The sequence below is a fragment of the Vanessa cardui genome, chromosome 19, assembly GCF_905220365.1.
Source record: "Vanessa cardui chromosome 19, ilVanCard2.1, whole genome shotgun sequence".
In the NCBI taxonomy this organism is placed as follows: Eukaryota; Metazoa; Arthropoda; class Insecta; order Lepidoptera; family Nymphalidae; genus Vanessa; species Vanessa cardui.
This window is the reverse complement of record NC_061141.1, coordinates 10,824,943-10,845,240: the sequence shown is the minus strand read 5'-3', so window position 1 is coordinate 10,845,240 and position 20,298 is coordinate 10,824,943. Positions and strand designations below refer to the sequence as shown.

At 37.8% G+C, this 20,298-nt stretch overlaps 1 protein-coding gene across 1 annotated transcript; it reads right to left on the bottom strand.

The window, feature by feature from the left end:
- Window positions 1-85: 85 nt before the first annotated feature.
- On the bottom strand, window positions 86-20,124 carry LOC124537921 (DNA polymerase subunit gamma-1, mitochondrial). The gene is made up of 18 exons (XM_047114880.1): window positions 19,793-20,124; window positions 19,501-19,696; window positions 18,913-19,067; window positions 17,593-17,792; window positions 16,301-16,449; window positions 14,580-14,793; window positions 13,233-13,774; window positions 12,586-12,804; window positions 11,430-11,535; window positions 10,880-11,010; window positions 5,833-6,005; window positions 4,918-5,041; window positions 4,137-4,317; window positions 3,078-3,250; window positions 2,704-2,839; window positions 1,174-1,342; window positions 972-1,088; window positions 86-286 (listed from the first exon to the last, which is right to left on the bottom strand). The coding sequence occupies exons 1-18, from the start codon at window positions 20,062-20,064 to the stop codon at window positions 100-102; spliced, it is 3,444 nt and encodes a 1,147-aa protein (XP_046970836.1). The 5' UTR covers window positions 20,065-20,124; the 3' UTR covers window positions 86-99.
- Window positions 20,125-20,298: the final 174 nt, after the last annotated feature.

Below are 20,298 nucleotides of genomic sequence, written 5' to 3'. Positions count from 1 at the left end.
CAAACCTTAGTTTTTCACCGTCAACGGGAGTTAAACTTTCAGCCTATGAAAATATGTTAAATAGTATGAAAATAAAAAACATAAATAGTTTTATACATTTTATTTACATTTTTCAATAACATCAAAAATCGTTAAAGATTCTCCATCGGGTATTCCATAGCCCTTTTCTAAGCCATGAGGGTTTGAAGGTGTGGTACAACATAGATTTGCCTCTTTTCTCAATACTTGATCAACTTCTACCGATGTGAAGAAAGCTACTGACATGGGTAGATCATGTATACCAACCCTAAAAAAAGTAATATTATATTTTTAACACATTTATTTATAGTAGGACACAAATTAGATGTAGCATCGGAAAATGCAATGGAATGAAATTAAAACCGATTACTGCCGATTTACACAACCAATAGAAATAGCTCCCTATCGCGCCATTCGACGCTATTCGTCGCTATAGATTCACCCGTCAGATAAAGCAAGTTCATGTAAATCCACGAGTCAAATTGACGAATATATTAGGTCATATGATATTACAAGTTATTACGTTTGTGCAAAGATCATATTCGCATGAGAAATAAATATTGATAATTTGGTATAGCGTACTCAATTCGGATGTGATCGGTTTTACGAATTTTGCCGATGCGACATCTAAGTTGTGTCGTGCTATACGTTAATCTTGAACATGCAGTACCACAGATTTAGACCAGACTGAACAAACTTGACGCGCTACTTCTTCATATATATTTATAATATCCAATGAACATACGGTATCTAGCCTGCTATAAATGGGTAGCTGAATGTTTAATAGAAAACAACCTCTGAACTCTACTTTGAGTTTGCACTAAAACTATCACAACGGGTCACCGTCGTCGTAGGCCGTGTATGTAAATACTTTGTAACAGAAGATTGCTTAAGGATTTATTCGTTCAAACTTAGTTTTTTTTTAATTTAGACTGAATTGTAACAAAAATTACCTTTGTGAACAAAATGCTCGCGTGAAAAGATTAGTTATTTGTAGAGCTAGAGCTGTTTTGTATCTGTGTTCGTCCGGCACTAAATACCTCACTTCGTCGTGAAAACTTAAACAGAATCTGAAAGGAAGAATTAATTTGATAATACATTGGGTTAAATATATGTGATACAAAGAAATATTAATAACTACAAATCAACAAATACCTGGCCTTAGGAGCGAGATGTGCCATGCTGACCAACATGAGGTGCAGGAAGTCAGCGGCAGCACTCTGCACGGCCCAGTTCAGACGCGTCCCCCCCCAGCGACCACCGGCCTGTTCCAGGGATCTAGACAACCTACCTTCAAGGAACGCTGTCGCTGGAGCTTCCGAATCTATATATTTGAAAGGAACAAAAAGACAATGTAATTTATTTTTATCTATATACATATAGTACGACACAAATTAGATGTAGCATCGGAAAATGCAATGGAATGATAATAAAACCGATTACTGCCGATTTACACAACCAATAGTAATAGCTCCCTATCGCGCCATTCGACGCTATTCGTCGCTATAGATTCACGCGTCAGAGAAAGTAAGTGCATGTAAACCGACGCGTCAAATTGACGAATATATTAGGTCATATGATATTACAAGTTATTACGTTTGTGCAAAGATCATATTCCCATGAGAAATAAATATTGATAATTTGGGATAGCGTACTCAATTCGGATGTGATCGGTTTTACGAATTTTGCCGATGCGACATCTAAATTGTGTCGTACTATACATTTATTAAATCATCATTACGCAACTATACTCCAGCCAAATTCGATGTGGAATGTTTAATAACAAAGCGTTGCTTAGCAACCAACGTCAGGCAGATCCTCAAAACATTTTTAGAAATATGTACAACAATTATTTTTGATGTTAATAAAAATTAAATTTGATGATTAATAATAAAATATTTAAGACAAAGAACTAAGCTCATTCTTGGTTATAATTATAATACTTATGTTCATCTGGAGTAATGTAGATCTCAAAAATAATACCTCCAATTTTAAAAAGATATCAGAAATTACCTCGTAGTTATATAACTCGCTTTATTAACTTTATCTATCGCCTCCCAAACGACAGGACTCATTAAGATTAATTTGAAACAGTGATTTTAGTGCTATATTTATGCTAGCCAAAACAAGATATCTTTTTTTTAATCTATGTGTAATGAAACGTTGTGTGTAATTTTAACATTCTTAACCTGTTGTGGTTATACTACCATTATAATACGACTAAAAATATACTCGCACAAATTACGAAGAGCCTGTATCGCTATTATATACCTTCCTAAATCTGCCAATTGTTTAAAAAACACTCCAAATGTTACAAACCTGCGATTTCTTTACGTCAGTATTAAAATATAGGGTTGTTAGTTTTGTAGTAATATTATAGTGGTAATTAAAAAAATTTAAACCTTTATTTTAAGCTAATTTTCATATAAATTATGTATTGACCGGCTAAATAAAATTTTTGGATTCTATATTAAATTAAAATTTTTGTGTTTAAACAGGAAATTGTGTTATAATGAATATAGTTGTAATTATAATAATTATTATTTTTTATTAAAAGTGTATCAACCCTAATTATGATGACACATGGTTTGTTTACTAAAATTCCAGATCGAATGTGGCTGAAGTATAGTCCTACAGTGTGTATTTCAAGACAATATATAGGTCAAATATGTTTTGTATATATACCTGCGATTTCCTCCAATTTGTTGAACATCTGAGACTCAGTACCCCCGACCCATATAGGGCGCTCAAACATTTCCTCAACTTTCTTCCCGCTGAGCTTAGCGAGACGCATCGCTTGATATGCTGACATTTCCAATGGCTGAAAAAAATCATTTTATTTTTTATATTTACCAAATAGAGAATTTGACTCATACTAATATTATTCAAATTAACTATTAAGCTTCAATCTGACACTAAGTAAAACAATATTGTGCTTTAAAAATGAGTTTCCAGAAATTTCCAGTTGCAAATTTTGGTCTATCTTTGAAAAATTTCGCTTATTTTTTACGATTATCCGAGGAGACACTGTATGTCAAGTAAAGGCATAAACATCGTACCCGATCTCCCAACTCCTCGTCGATAAATCCTTCGGAAAACTTTTGCTTCAATCGATAAACTCGCCTCCCCTTCGTGGTGGAAAACATTTTGGCCGCCTTACTCTTCGCCTCGGATATCGTCATCGTCGGGTTGAATTGCTTCAGCAGGCGCTCGGCAAAGTTCTGACCGGCGCCTGCAACGTCGAGCGTTAGTATTGCGCCTTTCCAGGCTTAGAGGATTCCTATACTATTCTTAACAAATTAAAGTACAAAAATATTCCATGTAAGGAATACGAGGGAGAAGCAAAAAAGAGGTTACAAATATAGTAACAGCCTGTAAATTTCCCCCTACTGAGATAAGGCCTCTTCTTCCATTAAGGAGAGGGCTTGGAACATATTCCACCACGCTGTTCCAATGCGGGTTGGTGGAATGCACATGTGGCAGAATTTTGATGAAATTAGACACATGCAGATTTCCTCACGATGTTTTTCTTCACCGCCGAGCATGAGATGAATTATAAACACCAATTAAGCACATATACCTATATAGTGGTTTGGATTGGGTATGAACCCGCAATCATCGGTTAAGATGCACGCCTTCTAACCACTGGGCCATCTCGACTCTTGCTTACGCTTATCGTATTTAAATAATAAAAGCAGATCTTGTAGTTGTCGCGCTGTTGCGATGTTTAGATTTTCGATACTATTTGTCGCGTTTCAGAGGGTTAGTTGTTATGTTGTGTTAGCATATTTATTTTAACATGATCATATTTTACTGTTTTAATGTATTAAAGTATTATCAGTATAAATAATTCGATGTAAATAGTTGTTACAATTTGTGTTGATTGTCAACATTCGGCCGAGCACGAGATGAATTATAACACAAATTAAGCACATATATAAAGTTACAAGTATAAGATAAGAAAAAATAATTTGCAGCTATAACAGTAGAGTACAATAGTAAAGAAAGTATTGTAGTGTCATATGGGGATGTCTTCGGAGGCGTGGGCGTGGCTACCGTAGATGCGCGCGTAGTTGATATATCATATGGGGATGTCTTTGGAGGCGGGGCGGGGCTACCGTAGATGCGCGCGTAGTTGATGACCTTGGCGTGGTCGCGGCGCACGGCGGCGGCGCGCGCGGTGAGCGCGTGCAGGTCGGTGGCGCGCCGCTTGTCGCCCGCCAGCACGGCCCAGCCGAACGCGCTGCCGCCGCACACGCGCCGCGCGCTGTCGCCCAGCAGCGCCGCGATCCACAGCTCCTGACATTGCGACCATGTTTGAATTCAAGGCCGCACCTCTTTGTAATAATCGACTATCCTCTATTGACAGTTTAAAACTAATGGATGACTAGTTTTATTTTATGTATTTATTAACTGCTACAGTTAATAAATACATAAAATAAAACTAGCAAAAAAGTAGCCTATTAGTCCTTTGTTATAATAAATAAATATAAATATGAGACAACATCACATACATTACTCTGATCCCAATGTAAGTAGCTAAAGCACTTGTGTTATGGAAATCAGAAGTAACGACGGTACCACAAACACCTAGACCCAAGACAACATAGAAAACTAATGATAATCTACATCGACTCGGCCGGGAATCGAACCCGGGACCTCTGAGTGACGTACCCATGAAAACCGGTGTACACACCACTCGACCACGGAGGTCGTCAAAAGGTCGTTGTTAGAGTTCAAGTTTGCGTCACACCAAATTTCATTAAATTCGGTTCGTTGGTTTGGTCATGAAAGAGCAACAGAGTTACTTTCAAATTCATATTATCAGCATAGATATTAATAACCATTAAATTATTTTAATTATACCTCACGTCAGATCATTTTAGTATCAGACAGTACCTGCGAATCCACATCTGCGCCCACGAACTTGTACCCGGGCGGCGCCTGCACGAGCGCTCGCAGCTCGGAGCCGATGCGCTCGCTGTTGGCGTTACTCGCCGTCATCCACGTCGGCTCCGACGCCCTGGACACGTTATTTTATAAACATAAAGAAACATTTGCATTAGTTTGAGAGACAACCCTACCCACCTCCACAATGCCAGTAGAGTGGGGGTTATGAAAATAAATGAGAACTCAGTGAGCTGTGAGATAAATGTCCAAGGAGAACCTTCTTGGGCATATATCTCACTGCGAAGATATTGTTGCCTAAAATTAAACATATGTGGTCGGTGTTCTGGCTAAACCGGTACTTTGATCCTAATACGAATACATACGTTAAGTGTAAAATACTGCGTTCACATTTCTTTTATAATATTGAGTTACTGGTCCATTACAGCCTAGCTAGGAGGAATATCCCTTAGACACGGAAGTGTCATGTCCGTCGACGTTTATGAAAATGAATGACTCGACTTAAATAATACCATGTCTTTACTTATGGCAATAAATGGACAGTTGAAGATACATAAGAGTTGAGATGGCCCAGTGGTTAGAACGCGTGCATCTTAACCGATGATTGCGGGTTCAAAACCAAGGCAAGCACCGCTGATTCATGTGCTTATTTTGTCTTTATAATTCATCGCGTGCTCAGCAGTGAAGAAAAACATCGCGAGGAAACCTGCACGTGACAAATTTCATAGAAATTCTGCCACATGTGTATTCCACCGGATTGGAACAGCGTGGTGGAATATGTTCCAAACCTCCTCAAAAGGGAGAGGAGGCATTTAGCCCAGCAGGGGGAATTTACAGGCTGTTGTTGTTGATGATACATCAAGTATTCATATTTCTTCAACACTTAAAGTATAGAAGTGCCAGTACCGTCTCGTGAGTGTCCCTGCGACGACGACCTGCGGCACGATGGCGCCGTAGCGGCGCGGCGCGCTGCGCATGCGCGCGGGCAGCAGGCGCGGCGGCAGCCACACCACCTGCTGGCCGCACACGCGCTCGCGGTTGTTGCGCCAGTACGACATCATGCGCCCGAACGACAGCACCTGACAATATAAAAATTTTACCTTCCAATAAAATTTGTATTATGTTTCCTAAGACGTCCGAAGTCCATTATGAGAGTACATCGTCTGATTTCCGCTGCAGGTCGCTAAATTTCATGACTTCCGTTTCCTACTCACGCCTACGGCGCCCCCTATACCCCTTTCTGGAACTAAACTGACAAGCAAATACACGCCGCCAAATTTGTCATTGTTCGGCTCATAATGGATGGATGTAGCCCCAGGAAGACCTTTCCTGGACTTCGGACGTCTTAGGAAACATAATACAAATTTTATTGGAAGGTAAAATTTTTATATTATGTGTTCCGTTTGACGTCCGAAGTCCATTATGAGAGACGTGTTTGTTATCTCCTGGTGGCTTGTATTTGTAATAAAATATTTATTTAAAACGCAACAATGTGATTAATTATTATTTAATTGAAATATGGCATTAAGTAAATAATTTAAATTCATTAAAGAAAAACATATAACTTTAACTAATGAATTTAAATAAACATAAATCAAATAATGAGCTAGAGATTTTTCAGTAGTTATCTCTGCATTTGATGTATTAATAATATGTTTTTGATAGAATTTCTTAAATGAAAACTCATGTTGCCAGTTACCTTTACCTGATATGTCATTAATGTGGTAATTTTCTACCCAATTTAAAGATGACACTGCTGCTCTAAAACTTCCAGCTGATGTTTGAATACCAGAATCAGCTTAAAGTCATTTTATCCAACCACGATCATCGCCGCAGTAGCTGGTCTAGTAAGGCCTCAGGTTGTTAAAAATAGATTTTTAATATTCCCTCTGATTTGCCGTGTCACGTGCACTAGAGACCATAGCCAGTATACTGCATCGATGTTTCGGTCAGGAGCAGCCACGAAAGTCCAACTTAATTGTTGATATGAAGATGAATCGGTTTTCGATCCAAATATGGGACGCAAGGTAATGTAAAGTACATTATCTATAAAATGGTCACTTTCAACACGTAAAAGAGTAAGGTCATGTACTCTGCGGCCCGAAGCTAACAGCAAAATAGTGACATGTGTCTGGATATTTGATATAATACACTATACAATCTATATTATAATGCTTTAAATAGCGAAATTAAAATTCTTGCATGCCATATAGGTAATTTAGGAGGTGAAGGTATTTGCCAGGAAAATAGCTTTGAATTTCACTATTGGGCTTGACACAATTTTTATATCAGATATAGTTTCACAAACGGATCCTATAACTGATTTATAAATTAGAATGGTTCGATGACAGATAAATACAGGTAATCGAAGTATCTAGCTCTATTTGCTGGTTCATGTATACGAGAGATAATGCTATTTTCCTGCCAAAATCTAACCCACTTTTTTCAGTTAGGGGCGTATGTCCTTATCGTAGACTCTCTTTTTTAATGAATAATAAATATGAGACAACATCACATACATTACTCTGATCCCAATGTAAGCAGCTAAGCACTTGTGTTATGGAAAATCAAAGTAACGACGGTATCACAATCACCCAGACCCAAGACAACATAGAAAACTAATGGTAATCTACATCAAATCGACCAGGAAACGAACCCGGGACCTTGGAGTGACGTACCCATAAAAACCGAAAAGCTTCCAGGCGTGGACTGCTGACTTAAGCAGGCAGTATCATTGTCAATGTGTCCGCCAGACTGTTGCTCAGATCTCTGAATTTCACAGGTCGTTTGAGGGCACGTGCATTCAGGTCTGGTTTCCAAAAAAGCTTCTTCCACTTGGGTGCCACTATTTTGTACTGACCTGATGCTGAGTTGAGGTGGCCTAGCACCCTGAGTATCTGACTGGACGGTGGAAGTAACCATGCTAGTCGATAGTGCCAGGATCTGCTGAAGACGTCTTAAAAACAGGCGTTCGCGTCTAGCAAGTCTAGAGTAACATATTTTGTTACTACGTGTGCTGTCCGTGACGCGAACAAAACTGTCTGGTGTTTCCCACAGATTGAACAGACTCGTGGTTGCTTCTTCTGTGTTAAGCCACTCGAAGCCGGCGTGATTTCGCGTGTTCGCTTCGGTGTTGTACAGTCCCGGTAGGTGGTGAGGAAGAAGTACAACATTGGGGTGGTCGGCTTCAGTTTTGTACAGTACCGGTAGGTGGTTAGGGAGAAGTACATCATTGAAGTGGTCCACTAGCGCCAGCCGTTTTTGAGTCAGACCTAGCAATTGTCGTGACCGGCTTCCTCCCTCGTTCTTTTTATAGAAAACAACTGTTCTGTTATCGCACTGAAGAATGATTCTCGAGTCTTGGAGCAAAGTTGTTCTGGAGGATATGGTTGCTCTCACTGCGTACATCTCCTTCAAATTGCAGTGCCATTCGGTCTGGTGGTGTTCCCATGACCCTTTTATCATTTCGTTGCTTATAAGGGCTCCTCATTGAATGTCCAACGCGTCAGTGATGACGTGGTTCGTGGCCATTCTCTGAGGATGAATGGGAGTCCTCTGACTGATGTTCTCTAACCACCAGTCCAGCACTGTACGTACCTCGTCCGGATACTGCTTTGATAAGCGACGATACCCGATGATAGCTTGGTGGTGTGGTACTGCAGGACTCGGCAATGCAACCTTCCCCGGTGGCTGATGAAGGTTGCAAAGTTGAGATATCCTACGAGGCGTTGCGCCTGCATTAGGTTCTAACTGCCGGTCGCAAGCTGCACGCGCAAATTCTGACGAATTTTCTGTATTTTTTCTAAGGGCAGGGACTTGGTGTTGGATTTTGTATCCCATACAATTCCCAGAAACTTTATTAATCTCGCTGGTGTCATAATTGATCCACCAACCCAGGCTGCTCAAAAACGTATGGCCATCTATACTTGAACTCTCAAAACATAGAGATGTTTTGAGAGTACACCAGGACAGAGGTCCTGGTGTACAAGTACATAATCATCTGAATAGACCATTAGTCGCAGGCCGTTCCTGCGAAGTACTTCGGGCGTCCAGTGTGTTACTGAAGCAAAAATCCGCGATACGCGGTGCAGCTAATCCGAATGACAGACAAATTATCTAAGGGGACGACCCTGAGAACTGATCCAGAGGAACCTCCTGTGCTGTTCTTTTATCGGAAGATGAATAAGCCTGGCTAAAATCCAGTTTGACCATCCAATCCCCATGTTGTAAGCAATCGGGGACTTGTTGATGGTGGAAAAGATGAAAATGTCTCGGTTTCATGTAGTGATTCAACCGCCTTGATTGGTCTTGGGAATTAAAAAAAAATGGAGATATGAAAGACTGCGTCAGGGAAGCGGGTTCTAAACCTCTTAATTGAATTAAATTCTGCATTTCGATTGACGTTAAATGTGATGTTAGACTTCGAATTTTTATACATCCAATGTCGGAAGAACCAATGGAGATGTTTAGTTGAATGTGATTCCTGTTATTAATTTTACCACCTGTTATTAATTTTAATAATACGTTAGGTGCATTTTTATGTCCCCTCCTCCTCAACAAATATGCTGAGGAGTTATTTGGATGGAATTGCTCAGAATCTCTGTTTTCGGTTTGCTTAATTTTATTTGAATTTGCCCTAGCTTGAAATGGCTTTGTATAGGTAGTAGAAGGCGACGGTTCAGGTTATGGGACGTGTGCGAGTAGCAGATGGTACCCGATTTTGTAGTTTATATATAATACCACCTATATTTTTGTATAAATGCTGTTAATAGACTCGCGTTAAACATGTAATCACAAGAAGGGTGTATTTTCTCTAAATTTATCCTTTAATAACTTTAAACGGTCCCTACGGAGTAATTCTAAAATCTCGACACGTTTACCGCAAATGAATTGAAGAATATAGCGAGAAATTGTCTTATAATAATCAGAATAATTTAAAAAAAAATATGTTTCAATTTTTCATTAATAATCGAAGAGTTAAGCTGAACGTCCGATGAATTTGACCAGTCAACGAGGCTTTGTGAGGCAGTATTAACGTATTCGTTTTGTGCCTAAAAGCCATTAGTTAACGGAGCAAAACCTCCGTTCCATCTGGAACCAACGTAATGGACTAAAGTAGTCCTCCAGACGTCGAAGTTCTTCATTCACTCTTAATTCAATAAAAACAGGAAATTTTGTCATCACGTGATTGAATTGCTTTCGGTACAGAAGATTCTTTTACAGTAACGCTCAAATATTCAAAACTAAACGCCTCTATTTCTGGCGCCAGTAAAAATTTTTCGTCAGTAGTTGTCGAACTTTGAATATTAGTTAAAGCTAGATTAGACATATTAGTATTTTAATTTGGCGCATAGAAGAATGAGGGTGGTGTCGCCGGTTTACAATTAGTATAATTCGAAGTTAAAATATTATTTACAAGACTCACCAATTGTTGTGACAATAAGTTAAACCTCTTATTCAGATCCCGCGATCAGTCACGCTTGTGGCGCTGCCTTGGTGGTCCGTCGTATTCATTTTCCGACGAATCCGATGAAATATCCGAAGAATTCGAACTACCTTCTACACTTACACTTAACTTTTTATTTTGATTTTTCAAGAAACGGAAGACAAACAACACTTGTTTTAAAATAACTTTCTACTTTAAATCTCGAAAGTTGATTATAATTATTTAACTTTTAACGACTGCTCGTTTGGAAAAACGACGCAACAATGACAAATTTGGCGGCGTGTATTTGCTTGTCAGTTTAGTTCCAGAAAGGGGTATAGGGGGCGCCGTAGGCGTGAGTAGGAAACGGAAGTCATGAAATTTAGCGACCTGCAGCGGAAATCAGACGATGTACTCTCATAATGGACTTCGGACGTCAAATGGAACACATAATAAAATATGTATAATCTTAAAAGTAAGGCAATGAACCTAAAATATAAAATCATTCATTTCATTATAAAGTTTCACCTTTTCAGCTTCGTTCCCCTGCGCAGACAACACGTTCTGACTGAACATGTTCAGAAAATCTTTTGCCAGCGGATTGCCAACTTTATACTTGGGTCCATCTTTATGCGGTAAGCGGAGAAAATGGCAGCAACCTGAAATCGTTGGAAATAACACTTACAAAATTGAAATTTAATTTCTAATAAAAAGGGGGATAAATCGCGGGTTAGAAGATTGTTTTCTATAAAGTTCGTGCGGGTAAAGCCCTAGGTTCGACTAGTAACATAAATACTTTAATGAAGTTTCTATAAAAGTAGTTTTCTTTTTAAATCTTAACAACCATTGTTAATGATTCTGGAGGTTGGAAGCACTATCCAATTATATAGTACAAATAACAGCTTTCCTAGAATGGTCTAAATTTAAACTCTTATTAAGTAAATGTGTCGTTTCATCAGGCTCAAAGAACTATTTTTTTTATATAATTCACTGGGATGTTATTTCATGTCTCGCTCCCACATATGCGAGGTCTTATCTTATGTCTCACCTGACTAAGTGGAGTAACAAATACACTTACCCTGTATTTGAATCCCACACCAAACCCCCAATCCATGGTATTGATTAGCAGCCGCTTGTTCTTCTTTCTTCTTCCTAGCATAATAAGCTCTTCTACTTAAGTCCTCCTAATGAACACAATAGTTTATTAACCTATATAGTTTTCTATAACAAGGCTCATAAATGTGGTCCTTCTAGCCGGATTTACATACGTATACAGTAAATCAGTAGACGCCTAGACGTTTTACAATCAAAATATATTTAATCTTCTATAAAACGTATCTTTAGATAACACTATCTTATTTAATCGTATTTATCTGTAAATAACAGTGTTGACAGTATCATAAATTATAGAACACGTTTGAGAACAGTATTTCTTTTATAAGTGACTATATCGGAAATAGGCCACCTGATGGTAAGCCGTCACCATCGCCCATAGAAAATGGCGCTGTAAGAATCATTCTTACCTTGGTTATTATGATGTTATATCCCATGAGCCTGTAGTTACACTGGCACACTCACCCTTCAAGAAAGAACACAACAATACTGAGTACTGCTGTTTGGGATAGAAATATGTAACGAGTGGGCGATATATACCGCTAAACAACAGTACGCAGTATTGTTGAGTTCCGGTTTAAAGGGTGAGTGTGCCAGTGTTACACTGACACACTCACCCTTTAAACCGGAACCCTTTAAAGGCACGAGGGACATAGCATCTCAGTTCCCAAGGTTGGTGGCAAATTGATGATGTAAGGAATGGTTAATATTTCTTACAGCGTCATTGTCTATGGGTGACGGACACTTACCATCAGGTGGCCCATATGCTCGTCCGCCAACCTATTACATAAAAAAAAAATATATACCCAGACTGTCTTGCAAAAAGTCTTAACACCCATTTAATAAATGAGTTAGCAGTTATTTTATAACAATTCAAATACAATTTGGTGATAAAAATAGATTATATTATTAGAATAAAATTAATGACAAATAGCAACACTGAGACCGGATATATAAGGACGACTGGTTGGCGATAATCGTCTATTCGTTAAGCTGTCAGAATATTAAGCGATTAGCCTGTCATTGAATGAAATTGTCTGTTGGCCGCCATTGAAATATTTAAAAAATATCATTTTACGTAATTCTATTTCTAATAATATAATTTCCATTGTTCTACATACCTCTACAGTTTTAGGCAGCATCTGCACATCAGCCTCGACTTGGCTCTCCTTACAGTGCAACATGGGACACGTTTCTAGTAATTTCTCCAACGGCACGACCGGTTCCTCCTTGGTTTCACCACGAGTATTGCGGAATGGCACGAGAAATCCCCAGCCCTCAGACTTAATGTAGTGGAGAGGATAGCCTTCCCACGAAAGGCGTAAGAGCTTTGGTGTTATCTGAACGAAAAATTGAAACAAAGTATTATAATGTTATTATTAAATCAAGTAGATTGGAACAAATCAAGATTTATTATCATAATGAATATTATTTAAGACAGCTATTTTGTAAATCAAACAAATACAAATTCCCACTGCTGGGCTAAATCATCGGTTAAGATGCACGCGTTCTAACCACTGGGCCATCTCGACTCTTTGGTCTAATAACTTGAATTAATGAAGTTTGCTTAGTCGCTATTTAATTAGACGGATTCGGAGCGATCGGAATTTTTGATTAATTTAACATAAAGTAGTGTCCTATGTTTTTTAGATATAGATAGAAATTAATCATATATAAAACGTTAGTAAAGAATATACCAAGAAAATGCTACTTCTACTAACTTCTAGGTTAAGAGAATTACAGATATAGAAATATAGAAATGTCCAACCTGCATACTCGTTGTGATATTGTTAGCACCCGGAGTCCAATCTGAATCTTTGCCCGGCTTCGTACATAACTTCCTATACCAAGCCGGATATCCGGCCAAATATGGCTTCTTCACTGGCAGCGACTTTTCTAACTCATACAAATGCCGAAACTTCGAACTCAAATCGTTTACGTTTAGCACATTTGAATCGATATGCGTTTTGCGTTCTAAGCTTTCAATGTATTCGATACTCAAAGTCTCGAAATTTCGGTCTTTATTGACAGACTCATCATTACATTTTTGACTAAGGAGGTCCGTAGTATGAGTATCTATATTTTTGGGGGTTTTGTTTGGAGTCTTTTTCAATTTTAGCGTCTGCGTGGACCAGTCCTGATCCCACATCCACAGGTCATTTTTGTATTCCTCATTTTTCATCAAACGACAAACTTCATCGGCCTTAGACGATAGAATCTGTCGGGATTCCAATTTCAAATCTTCGAACACTGTTTCCGCTGAGTCGATGTATTGCAGCCAATTTGAATTAACGGGAAGATATGCTGAACCTAAAATAAGACATGAAAAGCACAAACTATAATAACTACATATAATACATATATATAGTACGACACAACTTAGATGTCGCATCGGCAAAATTCGTAACACCAATCACATCCGAATTTAGTACGCTACGCCAAATTATCAATATTTATTTCTCATGCGAATATGATCTTTGCACAAACGTAATATCTTGTAATTTCAAATGACCTAATAATATATTCGTCAATTTGACGCGTCGATTTACATGCAATTGCTTTCTCTGACGCGTGAATCTATAGCGACGAATAGCGTCGAATGGCGCGATAGGGAGCTATTTCTATTGGTTGTATAAATCGGTAGTAATCGTTTTTATTTTCATTCCATTACATTTTCCGATGCTACATCTAATTTGTGTCGTAAAATACATATATGTATATACATCTAAAATGCGAAAGTAACTGCCTGACGGTCTCTTGGTCTTTTTCGGAAGAAAGCTTGAACTCATAGGCTGCCTTGCCTTATCTATGTCGCAAGATCAAAATTCATAAAATTGAACAAACATTAAATGTATTTATAGATTCACCTACTTATAATACTTATGTAAATTTGTGTTTATAATTCATCTCGTACGAAACCTGCACATGTCTAATTTCATAGAAATTCTGCCCCATGTGTATTCCAGCAACTCACATTGGAACAGCGTGGTAGAATATGTTCCAAACTTTCTTCTTAAACGGAGAGGAGGCGTTAGTTCAGCAATGGGAAATTTTTTCAGGCTGTTTTTGTATATGTAAACTAAATTGCCTCCAATGAAATGTTATTGAATTTTACCCAGTTCCAACATGCCAGCCAGGGTCACAGGGTGCGGAAACCTCTCAATGAACATGGGTAGGAGCTTCTGCAGCACGTTGTGAGTCGCCACGACGTCGCCGGCACAGTACATCATCAGATCCTGGAAGCTCTGGCGAACATCCTCCAACGTGCCCTCGACGAAAACGTCCCGAGTCTGTTTGTCTATCGGCACACCGCAGTATAGCTTATGTACCTTAAAATACATCACGGAAATGTCATTCGTATGGGATGTCAATTGACAAGAATGACACAATATAAGTGTGGAAAAAGGTAGGAAATGGCATTGTATTGTTGTGTTCTGATTCAAAGTTAGTAACATGTTTTTCTTTGGTGGTAGGGCTTTGTGCTAGCCCGTCTAGGTAAGTACCACCCACTCATCAGTTATGCTTCCGCCAAATAACAGTACTCAGTATTGTTGTGTTCCGGTTTGAAGGGTGAGTTAGCCAGTGTAACTACTGACACAAAGGACATAACATCTTAGTTCTCAAGGTTGGTGGCACTTTGACGATGTAAAGAATAGTTAATATTTCTTACAGCGTCATTGTCTATGGGTGATGGTGACCTCTTACCATCAGGTGGCCCATATGCTCGTCCGCCAACCTATACCATAAAAAAACAAAAAAAATTTTAGTTGTCAAGGTTGGTGGCACGTCACTAGGTCAACGATGCTTAATGTTTCTTATACAGCCAATATCTATGGGCGGTGATGGCCAATTACGTATAATGATTGCCTATCTTTTACATTTAAAAAAAAAAACTTAAGATTAAATTCTCCAAAACTTGGTGTATTTTCTGGTATAAGTCTTCCTTTGTAGAATTATCATCATTTTAGCCTTGTTTAGTTATTATTTACACTATTTATTACTACAGTTCTCCGGCATAGATCCATTGCCGGCGTTAGGGAGGGACATGATGAAGCAACAGCCCAAGGCACCTTTAAGGGTGGCGCTGAGATATGGCGTCTCTTGCCTCCTGTCCTACATACACGCAATACTCTATGCAAATCTTTAGAATCAATTACGCTGCAATTAAGCTGGTGATAAAAAAAGGGCGTCGAACGCTTATCCAACCTAGACTAGATAGTTAGGGCCGATCCTGCATAGACCATTTTCTGACATAGTCTTTTGGCTAATCTAATCAAAGACATTAATATTATAGACAATTGTAATACTATTTACTAATGTGTTATATTCCTTTCACGTGTATACTGGATTAGTATTATTTTCAGTTATTACATATTTTCTTTTGACTGCTCAAGACAATTTATAATATACCGACGACCTCCATGGTTGAGTGGTATGTACACCGGTTTTCATGGGTACGCCTCTGAGGTCCCGGATTCGATTCCCGGCCGAGTCGATATAGATTACCATTAGTTTTCTATGTTGTCTTGGGTCTGGGTGTATGTGGTACCGTCGTTACTTCTGATTTTCCATAACACAAGTGCTCTAGCTACTTACATTGGGATCAGAGTAATGTATGTGATGTTGTCTCATATTTATTTATGTATTTATTCATTCATTCATTCTTTCTTTCATTCATTCATTCATTCATTCATTCATTTATTCATTCATTCATTCATTCATTCATTTACTTTCTTTTGACTGCTCAAGACAGTAATAATAATAATATGTATAAATATAAGTGATAACTAATAGTTATACTCAATTAATAATATTATATGTTCATCAAGGACTTACATCGGTCAAGCTGTTTAGTGAGCTGATCTCCATCCAGTCGTCATCAGACGGGTCCGGCTCCTTGTTCCTGGCCTTGAGCACGGTCCGCTGGTAGCTCGTGACGCCGCTCACGCAAGTGTGCATCGACATCGTGTCCATGAAACGCACGCCTGCAACGCAATTAACATCTACTTATAATACAGACAACAACAACAACAAACACAACAGCCTGTTAATTCCCACTGCTGGGCTAAAGGCCTCCTCTCCCTTTGAGGAGGTTTTTTTGGAACATATTCCACCACGCTGTTCCAATGCGCGTTGGTGGAATACACATGTGGCAGAATTTCTATGAAATTTGTCACATGCATGTTTCCCCACGATGTTTTCCTTCACCGCTGAGCACGAGATGAATTATAAAGACAAATTAAGCACATGAATCAGCGTTGCTTGCCTGGGTTTGAACCCGCAATCATCGGTTAAGATGCACGCGTTCTAACCACTGGGCCATCTCGACTCATAATACAGCCAAAGACAAAATGGTTGAGTTTTGAGAAATCTACCGAATATTCCTCGGAACATTTTCAGAGGAATTTCACTTTCGGACATCTCGTCAAAATTCGAAGTTTCAACCGCACCACCTAGATATCCGAAAATGCACAACAGCGCGATTTCTTAGACATTTTCTGCCTCACACAACCACTTTGTGGAACCAGCTTTCGCCGGCGGTTTTTCCGAACCGATACGACATGGGTACCTTCAAGAAAAGAGCGTACTCCTTCCTTAAAGGCCGGCAACGCGCCTGCAAGCCCCCTGGAGTTGCAGATGTCCATGGGCGGTGGTAGTCACTTATCATCAAGTGAGCCTCTTGCTCGTTTGCCACCAAAACACACAAAAAACACTATTGTTTTGGGGCTTAAATAAGACTGAACTGGCAGAAATAGTCACGCAAGAAAAAATAATGAAGTATTTTTGTCATTGTTTCAAATCACACACATTTCCTTAGAAAAGAATGTAAACTACCGAATATTAACGGTGACATATGATTGATCGCTCTTACAATAAGACCGGCCAATCAGAAAGAGCTTACGACAGTTGACAATTTGAGCGAAAAATAATGCGTTAAATTGCAATCATATCCCACTGTTCAAAATATTTCAACATATTGTAATCTGTCTCGTCATAATGTAACGAATTTTGTAATCTTACGGTGACAGATATAACCTGCAGCGCATCAACCTTTATACAACTCAACTGTAGGGCATAACAATTGGTATATATGGCCATAGATATAGCCTTTGCCGTTCTGTTATTACCTGTTCTGTTCAACCAGTACTGTTCTTTTATTTTCGATCGATCGTAGGAGACATTGTGTCCTATGACTATTCTCGGTCTATCTAGATCGCCACCAGAGTCTAGTCCATCAGTTTCCAGTGGTATCAGGTCATCATATTCCACAGTGTCAAATTGTTTATGTTCATCATTATTTGCTAAAGGTTTGCTTACCCAGCCATACCTATAAATACACAAAATTATTATTTTAATGAGCCGAGATGGCTCCGTGTTTAGAATGCGTACATCTCAACCGATGATTGCGTGTTCAAATCTAGTAAACACCACTGAATATTCTTGTGCTTAGAAGGAAAACATCGTAAGGAAACTTGCATGTGTATAATTTTGACAAAATTCTACCATGTGTATACTCCAAAACCTTCTCCTTTAAAGGAGAAAAGGCCTTTAGTTCAGCAGTCGGAAATTTACAGACTATTACTAAGATACTATGATTATTATTTTTTTAATATTATGTACACATGTTCATGTAAATTGAGTGGCAAATAGGGCACCTGATGGTTAGTGGTTATCACTACCCATAGACATTGCTACTTTAAGAATCATTAACTATTTCTCAAACTACAATGCACCACCAACTTTGTATTCATATCTATACCCAGACAAGCTAACAATAAGATCAACTAAATTTGAAGCCTTATACCATAAAACATACTCTGATTCTTAAACAATCATTAAATTGCATCACAAATCATCAACACAAGATCTTTTGTCTAAAAGTCATTGCTCACTTCTATTGTAAACCAAAACCCTGCATAAGCAAGTACCACTAATTAGTAGCAGGTAATTTGGTGTGTGTACCCAACATAGTAGACTTGGAAATATCTTTCACATGTGAAAATAAAATTCTTTTACACCAACGTCAATTTAATTAAATTGATAAAACATAAATGAAACATAATATATAACAAATTAATATAATCTTTTTATAGGGTGGAATATGTTCCAAACATTCTCCTCAAAGAGAGAGGAGGCTTTTAGCCCAGCAGTGGGAATTTACAGGTTGTTGTTGTTGTTGTATAGGGTAATATGAAAAAAATATCTAAAGTAGTAAAGTAACAGCCTGTAAATTTCCCACTGCTTGGCTAAGGCCTCCTCTCCCATTAAGGAGAAGGCTTGGAACATATTCCACCACGCTGTTCCAATATGGGATGTACATGTGGCAGAAAACTAAATTTCCATGCTGTTACTACAAAATATCTAGACATCCTAAAATTTATGACTATCGATTTTATTACTAAGCAATAATTTAGTAATATATAGTATGTAATAAAGATTACTGTTACCAAGCATCTGGAGAGACTGCACAGGCTAAGGTAGGCCGCTTACCAGCCTTCATAAGTACCTCAACATCAAGAATCAAAGCAGTATCTGGTGGATAGGGAACAGATTCAGCACCACTTGAAGTGTACTTTGTCCAGCCTTGCTGTTTCAACCATTTCTATCAATGTGAATATAAATTATTTTAATGGCTCATTTTTAAATAGAAATGTAATCTTATTTGTTTATGTTATATTATGTTTCCTATGACTATTTACATTGATAAAATTTATATGCTGATGTTATGAGAATCAAAATGAAGTTTTATCAATTAATACCAAACTTTTATGAGATATACAAAAAAATATTGTTTTTAAGCATAGATTTGGGTAACCAGAATATTTGTGTGCATTTTTGGGTGGTAGCATAATATATAAGCAAATAATGTATTGAATATGTATGTGTTTCGTTTCATATGTATAAATACATATGTGTTCTTAATAATATAAACATAATTCTTGTACGTACTTGTATGTAACAATAACATCATTGAATAAGTATACTTATATCAAAATTTTAAGTTGTTAAGCTCGAAAAATCTATTTTATTAATACCTTTGGCAAGGGTGGAAGACTGCAAGCTGATATTAATTTTAACAAGTCCCTGTAAGGAGCGCATTGTCTTTCTCCAATATTATAGAAATGTTCAACTATGTCCTTTCCTTCCAATTTTGGTAATTTGATTTCAACATCTTGCATATAAGTAATGTCTTTGATATTTATACCGTGTCTTTGAAGGTGATCTTGACAACTATAACATTCATTATTAAACATTTGAATTCTTCAATGATCAACATTGTTTTTATAAAATAGCAAAGAAATGATAGTAACAGAACACTTTATGTACCTTTTTATTACATTTGAGTCTGTTTTAGCAGTCGGCGTTTGGAACAACTGTTCATAAATATTCTTTGATATCATTTGAATATTTACATCATTTATACGAAAATCTTTTGAAGTATTTTGTGACTTATTTTCTATTAAAGGTTCTTGGAGGTTATCCTTTCCTTCTATTGTTTTTTGCTTAATAACTTTAAGTTCACTCTTTGGTAACATTTCACTACAATGTCTGCAACAAATATAATACAATTTTTTATTCCTCATTCCTACGGATTTCATTTTGGTCAAAAGTTTCAAAATAAATATTCCCGCGGTTCTACAGATAACAAAATAATGACAGTACACACACAGTAATGACAGACGTCTCATGGCAGTTTTTTATTTTCAAGACAAGCTGAGATTGTAAAGTTTACTGCCACATATAATAAATATTTTTTAATCAAAAATAAATAATCATACTGGTAAGTTAGGCATTGGATGATAAGTTTTCACCAATGACTATTGATATAAGCA